This window comes from Orycteropus afer, unplaced genomic scaffold, assembly GCF_000298275.1.
Source record: "Orycteropus afer afer isolate SDZICR_OR568_19922 unplaced genomic scaffold, OryAfe1.0 scaffold00278, whole genome shotgun sequence".
Classification (NCBI taxonomy): domain Eukaryota; kingdom Metazoa; phylum Chordata; class Mammalia; order Tubulidentata; family Orycteropodidae; genus Orycteropus; species Orycteropus afer.
In genome coordinates this window covers 443,510-451,794 of record NW_006921865.1, presented here as the reverse complement: position 1 = coordinate 451,794, position 8,285 = coordinate 443,510, and the positions used below count along the sequence as shown (strand labels likewise).

Sequence of the window (8,285 nt, the reverse complement as noted above, 5' to 3'; positions counted from 1 at the left end):
TTGGAGAAGGATGTCATGCTTGGTAAGGTGGAGGATCGACGAAAGAGGAGAAGGCCTTCAACGAGATGGATTGACACGGTGGCTACAATGATGGGCTCAAATATAGCAGGGATCATGGAGCTGGCACGGGATCGGGCAGTGTTTCTTCTTGCTGTGCATGGGGTCACTATGAGTTGGAAACGACTCGACGTCATCTAACAACAACAACATGTAGTAGTTAAGTTTGTGTGTAAATTTGTCTGGGCCTGGTTGAGTTGCTGGGAAACTGGATATAATATTCCCCTTGATGAAACTGGTAATCAACTCCATGGTGGAATCTACTGTGAGCAGCTGAGTAGCTGCCTTAGGGCATGTGGTCTGTTTCCTGTATATAAGGAGAAGCCTTGAGGAATGGTCTCTAGCTTATGGCACACTTGAACACCGCATGTAGCCATGTTATTGTTCAGCAGTCTGCCATGCTCTGCCAACCTTGGGACTTCCAATAGACTTGAATTAATGGCCTTCTTTGTGGTTTGGTAACATCCAGACTGTGCCTTTTTACTTGTCAGCCTCATCAGCCAGCAGCTGAGTGAAGAAAAGATTCCAGGTTCAGTGGGCCAGGAGCAGGAGGCAAAGCTGAAGCCCAAGGTTGAGGGGCTTTCACCCAGCCCATAGAGGCTGGCACTTTGAACTCGGACTTAAAGCCTCCAAACAGTAAGAGAATGAACTCCTGTTTCTTTAAGCCATCCCATTTGTGTTATATTCTTGTGAGAGCAGTACTAGGTAACCAGAACAGTATATATGCTTTATGCTTGCTTTTCCATAAAAGGGGAAAAATTAAAAAAATAATCCATTGCCATTTAGGTGATTCTGTCTTATAGTGACCCTATAGGACCAAGTAGAATGGCCTCATGGGGTTTCCAAGGCAGTATTTTTTTCTTATTTAAATAGTGATTTAGGTGAAAGTTTACAGAGCAAATTAGTTTTCTATTTAACAGTTTACACACATTTTGTTTTGTAACATTACTTGCAATTCCCTTAGTATAAGAACACTCTTCCCACTTCCTCTCAAAGTTCCTTGTTTCCGTTGGACCTCCTATCTGCCTTTTGAGCTTCATTCTTGGGCAAATTCTGCCCTTTTGGTCTATATGGTTGATTATTCTGAGGAGTGTTCCTCACAAGTGTTACTGTTCACTCTATAGGACTGCTTGTTGTTTGGCTGCAAGATCAGCCCTGGGTATAAGTTCAGTTCCAGGTTTGAAGGATGTCTAAAGACCACAGTATGGGGAGGGGGAATTTCCTGTCTATCTCTATTAGACCAGTTGTCTGTTCTGTTCTATGATTTTAATTTTTTCCTACAGTTTTCTCCCATTCTGTCCAAGATCTTTTGTGGTCAATCAGAATGACTGGCAGTAGTAGCTGGCAACATCGAATAGGCTGCAATCCTAGGGAAGCAGATTGTCCTTTCTTTCTCCCACAGAGCAGCTGGTGTGTTGGAACCACCAACCTCTCACTTAGCAGTGGAGCACATAACCACTGCACCACCAGAGTTCCTTCATGAAGAAACACAAGAATGATAAAGGAGAAAGCAGGGAATTTGTTTACCTTCAAAGGAATTTATATTATCATGGTTTAAGGGATAAAAGAGATTATGACACTGATCATATCATTTTTGTTTATATTTTACTTTTGGGAGTATATGAATGTTTATATATTCAAAATTAAAGTTAAATCAATATGAATGGGAATGAAACCCATTGATTTCCAATGACACCATAGCCATAATGAAGGGACAGAACAAGAAAAGATAATGCAAGTGACCTAGAAATAAGGTATTTGATTATTCTTGTCAGTCATGGGATGGAGGAAGATGCAAACACCTTGAAATCTTTTAAAATAGATTTGATTTTTATAGCACTATGGATGAACAATTCTGAAATAATTTCAGATTTATTGCAGAATTGAACAAAAGGAAGAAATAGGTTAATGTTCTTGAAACCAGGGCCCTCATTGAGGAAGAAGGAAATAAAAATGGAATAAGGAGTGGCAATAAGGAACTTTGCAGAGATAGATTGCATTTGGAGCAGTTCTGTGAACTTAAGATTTCCAAAATATGCACACATATACACGTTTGCCCCACTATCATTCTTATGAAACTTTTCCTATGTGATAATGGCATAAAGCAAAGAAGCAATTCCCATTTCTTTATATGGGAAAATTTTTTGAGTGTTCCTAGATCCAAAAAATAACCTACTGAATCATACTAAATAACACATAAAATCCAAAATGTAATGTTTACAGGCACAGTTCAAAGCTATGGCAGCTTGATGCTGAGATGTGTCGTTTCTAGGGAAGGAGGTTAGTGGCCACTCTTGCTCCTTGGGGTGCACACTGCCTCTTTAATGGCTTGAGGCAAAACAAATGCTGAATGGTAGTTTCTTTTTTCATCTTTCTTTATAAAAATAAAAATCCTCTTCAGATTCTTTAGGTTAGTGAAAACAAGTACTAATGTAGGTCTTTTATAAAAGTGAAATGGCATAATAAAGCTTTTGAAAAGTAGGGGATACGTGTATGATATAATGCCACATGTGCACAGGCATATGCATGTATATATGTGTGTCTATATAATTGTATATGTGGAGATATGCAAATGAGTATGTATGCATATTTCCTCCCTGGTATATTCACAAAACCAAGAGTCAAAGGCCTCCTAGTAGCAACCAGTTATTAGTCTCTAATACTATTGCTTCTAAAAGAGATAGTTGATTCTAGGGGTGGGAGAGATATGTATAAGCTGAGCCTAGAATATCTTGCTGTGTGAGAAAATAAAGAATACTTGAAAAGAAAAAATAAATAAGAGGCACATGTCGTAAGGATACAGGAGCCAGCTTAAAAGGAGCTCCCATTGACCAAGTCTAGAACCATTTAAATACCAAAATAATAAAGTATAGTAATGGTTCATAAACTTTTACTCCTAGTCCTCACTTACCAACATGGTTAGGTTCCAAAGACCTACTACATTGGAGTTATGTGAAAATGGTGGATGGCCAAATCTGATCACAAAATGAAGAATGACTACATCATTACATAACTATCAAAACACTAAGAATTGTGGGTCAGCCAAGTTAATACTTAACCATCACAGACAGCATTACTCTCACCTCATACCTTGTTATCCATTATTGCCAGATGTACGTCATAAATGCACAAACTATTAGAATAGTAGATAGTAGATTTTTTTACTATTGTCATAAATGCAACATGTTGGATAATGAAATAGTTGGTAAGTGAGGAGTAGATGTATTTAGAAATTGGACATCATTACTCCATATCGCTAATAGATATACAGACAAAGAAACTAATAAATAAAATGAATCAGCATTTTTTAAAACACAGGAAGTTTGGGTCATGCAAGGATTATCAGTAGACTCTAAAACTAGAGGGGAATTTTGATGACCAACAAGATATTTTCATGGTCTTAGAGTGTTTCCCTTACATTGTTTATTAGTTGTAAAGGAAATAATAGTAATTATATGGTAGACAAATCAGACATCATCTTGACCAGATAACCCAAACTAACATCATTACTGAGGGACAAGTGAGCATTTTGTCTGCGAGGATGTGAGACCTTGCAGGAAACACAATAACGTCCATAAACTATTCTAGCCAAGAATGAGAAATCTGAATCTAATGAGGAGGAAACATCAGAAAAACTCACAATAAAGAACCTTTTTTTAAAAAAAGGAGAAAATGGGATTTTATTCTTCAAAAATGGCAATGTCATAAAGACAAAAAAAAAAAAAAAAAAAAAGCTGTGGAAGTGTTTCAGATTAAAGGAGAGTACAATGGCATAGCAACTAACTGCAGATTACGTTATTACATACCTGCCCCATGAGTGGATCCAATGTTTGGAGGGGAAGAATACCCAAAAGGCCATTTTTGGGTCACTTGACAGAACTGGAACACAAATGGTAGGTTTGACAAAAAAGTATTATGTCAATATAATGTTCTGTTTCCTGAGGTTGGTAACTATGGGGTAGAGAATTAACTTAAAAAATAGATAAATAAAAACTATTGAGAGAGAGAAAACAACAAAAATCAGTAGAGCAAATGAGGTAGACTGTTAGGGGGTCCAATTGTTCTTTGTAGCATGTTTCTTGCAATGTTTTTGTAACTTTAAAACTCTTTCCAAATAAAAATCGAAATAGTTTTAAAAGTATTTAATTTTAGCCTAAGGAACTTATGGAAAAGCTCATGAAACTATTTTCTCCAAAGTGTTCATGAGGTCAAATTAGAGTTATAAGTTGAAACCCTCAAATTCTTTTACATGCATGACAGCCTTATATAATTCACATCAACTGCCTTGTTGCCTTTGATAAATAAATTTGTATAATATTTGTATTTTTAGAGTGTGAAAATCAGATATTGAACAACTGTTGCAGTACATTAAACATTACCAGGCTCTACTTTCTCTTTGTATAAGCCTTGGTAGCACAATGGTTACACACTCAGCTGCTAACTAAAAGTTTAGTGGATTGAACCCACCCAGCAGTTCTGTGGGAGAAAGATCTGGTGATCTGCTTCTATAAAGATAATAGCCAAAAACTCTATGGGACAGTTCTGCATGTTACATATAGCCACTCTCAGTTGGAATTCACTAGATGGCAAACAACAAACCAACACTCTTCTTATATGTAAGAACTTCACTATGCTGTCCATGTATTCATTTTCATATATGATGAGATGAGAAGAATTGTATGGTGCCTGGCAACCATTACTGAATGGCTTGATGGAAAATTTTACAGACAAATCCTGATCAAAAGGGAGAAAAGGTGGATCAGAATTTCAAATTATCAATGGTATCCAGACATTCTGAAGTCATTGATGCTGAATGAAACAACAAAATGAATGCCCAGAGATAATCTTTAAACTTTAAACCTTAGGTCCAAATTATTCCCTAAGTCTTCTTTGATGCAAAAAAACAAAAATAAAAACAAAAAAAACCCACAAAAAACTCAATTAGTAAAGTACATCTGTTTTGATTATTGTGCTCTTTTTAAAAAAAATATCTATGTGGGGTTAAACTGACAGCAGCAACTCATAGGATTGAATGGGAAGCTTAGGTCACAATGAATTTAATATGATGTTGAAATACTTTGGAAAATGATAGTGAGAATGGTAGTACAATTGAATGTAATCAATATCCCTGAATTGTGCTGTAGAAATTGTGAAGTATCTTTATGTGTACTTTCATAAAAACAAGTTAAATCCTTAACAAGGAAAAAACAAATTATCATTGGATCCAGAGTATATAGATCTATATTAGTACTACTGAGCACTCTATTCTTTCATTTCCCCCTTGCATAAAGTCAACAGGATCTTTCCATCATTTAATGCCACCTTATATATATATTCCCCTCACATATATTGATCTTACCTTACATATTCATTATATGCCAAGTAACGAGAGGAGAAGGCAAAGTCAAGCTTAACAATGTGAAATAAATAGAAATTTTCTTATAAGTGGGTAACAAGACTACAAAGACAGAACTCTAGCAAACATTGCATGCACAATGGAAGGAATTCCTTCCTGGTCTGTCACCATCCCCATGACCAGCTGCTGATTAGACCATCAGGACCCAAAGGGTTTTCATTGGCTGATTTTCAGAAGGAGATTGCCAGGCCTTTTTGCTAGTTTTCCTAGGAAGATCTGCTGAAATCTAGTGAACATCATAGCAACCTCCACTGACAGATCAGTGGTAGTTGCCCATGGGGTGCATTGGTTGGGAACTAAAACTGGGTCTCTTCATGGAAGGCGTGAACATTACCACTGCGTCACCACTGCTCTCAGTTAATACATACACTCCAAATAGTAAAGATAAATTATGTTTTTTAAGTTATATAAATGTTGTATAGCATTCATTTGGTCTGATCTTCAGGCAATCATCTGCATTTCACTGGGATGTTTACATCTCTGACTATTTTGAATGTATGATGTACTAATACACTTCACTGCTTTGGCCAATATATAGTAATAGAGTGTTCTTTAACTCCAGGACATGCCTGTGATCATAGATATTGTTACAGTTTTAAAGGATGTTATTTGTTGTATAAGTATAAAATCCATATTTTCAAAATATGGAAATGCAAATGAATTCTTAATTCATAAATGATCTAATTTTCCTTTTCTATTATTAACTCTATTGTATATGTATTTCTTAATTAGGTTATTGTTGTTAGTTGCTGTTGAGTCAATTCTGACTCATGGTGACCTCATGTTTGCAGAGTAGGCTTTCTAAGGCTATAACCTTTCAGAGGTAGATCACCAGTCCTGTGTTCTGAAGTGACTCTGGATAGGTTCTCACCATCCTTTCAGTTATCAGTGGAGCCCTCAGCTCACAGTGATGTGAAAAAAGAACTAGCTCCATCTACCTATCAGTTCCCGATATGCACTCCTACCTCCCACACCCACCCCAGTAAATTTGTATTTAGCCATGTAGATTTATTTATTTTTCTCTTTTGAGTACTGAATTGTAAGAAATGGAAGTGTACCTTCTCATTGTTCTATTGAATTATGCTGTAACTTGGCTTGAGTTTAAGTCCATAGACTATCCATTAGTGTCTCTGCCTAAAAGACTTAATAGTCAAAATTATAACCTATAAAACCGTATTTTTTTCATCATTGATATTATCATCACCACTGCCATCTATTGATTCTGACTCATAGGGACTCTATAGGACAGAGTAGAACTGCCTCCTAGGGTTTCCAAAGCTGCAAATCTTCATGTAAGTAGACAGTCACATCTCTCTTCCACAGAAGTGCTGGTGGGTTCCAATCACCAACCTTTTGGCTAGCAGCCAAGCACTTAACAACTGTACTACTATAGTTCCTAAGTATTAGTAATGATTTATGGTAAGTACAAAATAAAACATAATTGCAATTGACTTATAACTGACAAAAATAAGGGTTTATATTTTTACATAAAAAATAAGGTTCATATTATATCATTTTATGTAAGAGGAATGCATCATTAACCATAAAGATTTCTATTTTAGTACAGGTTTTTAAACCTTGGTGCTCCTTACATCATTATATTAGCCATTTTGTGATACTTAGAGAAATTTTTGTTGATTACATATCCTACTTATCAAATAAGTTTGAGCAAACTCCTTTAAAGTATGAAATTCACTACTTATCCTAGTCTAAATGAGTATCAACTAGGGAAGAGGGGTGCTTGAAAGGAAAGGAAAGAAATCTACAAACATGAAGAGCATATATCCCTAGTGAACAGATACTAGAAGTGACAATAGAGGCATATCTTAGGTATGACAGGTATGGATGTGCCCTGGGCATCACTTGAAGTGGGGTGCCACTGAGCAATTTCTAATAACCATTGCAGTTTCCATTGCTGTGGGAGCTCGTTCAGCAAGTTAAAATAAATACTTTGATATTCGAGAGCCTCCATGGATCAAGGAGGCTGGTGACATGGTGTTTAAAGAGCTCAGCTGCTAACTGAAAGACTGGAGATTCAAATCCACCAGAGGGAGCAAGATGTGGCAGTTAGCTTCCCTAAGGATTTACAGCCTTGGAAACCTCCTCTATCCTTACAAGGTCATTAGATGGCATTGGGTTTTTGGATTTTATGGGTCAAGCCAGACTGTGTGGTTTTGCTCTGCTTTGTGTAGAAAGAGAAGAAACTGAAAAAAACAACTTTGATCACATCAAAGACCAAATTTCATCAGTGAAAGCATGGAAAGTGTAGTTGTGATTTTCATATAGTATCATAATGTGTTAAGTAAAAAATCAATGAGTTTTAGTTGTATTTTTGAGCTGTTATTATGGTAACATTAACTAATAGATAAGTGTCAGATGTTTGGATAGGGGTGCAATTCCAGTTCTTGCCATAGGCACATTTTTCATAGATAGGCTTCTGAGTGACAGACCAAAATGTATATATAACATCAAGCATGTAAAGCAACACTACTTTTAAATCCAGTCTCGATCAAGAGCATAGATATTCTATAGATTTCAGACCAAAAGAACCATGAACACCTGAGAATACATTTCTGCAGACTATCACTAGTTACTAAAATAAATAATTTTTTTTTTCCACCAGGATTGACATCTTTAAGTATGTGATCTACGGCATTGCAGCTGCATTCTTTGTGTACGGCATTTTGCTGATGGTGGAAGGTTTCTTCACAACTGGGGCCATCAAGGATCTCTACGGAGATTTTAAAATCACCACTTGTGGCAGATGTGTGAGCGCCTGGGTATGTTATTGCTCTATGTTCAGTATTTAGTA

The 8,285-nt window shown here is 36.4% G+C and overlaps 1 protein-coding gene across 1 annotated transcript in view; it reads left to right on the top strand.

The window, feature by feature from the left end:
* The window catches only part of GPM6A (glycoprotein M6A), a 96,123-nt gene that overhangs the window by 28,206 nt on the left and 59,632 nt on the right, over positions 1 to 8,285 (top strand). The window contains exon 3 of the mRNA XM_042782269.1: positions 8,097 to 8,253. Coding sequence (XP_042638203.1) covers positions 8,097 to 8,253 — 157 coding nt within the window. The remainder of the gene's footprint in view (positions 1 to 8,096; positions 8,254 to 8,285) is intronic.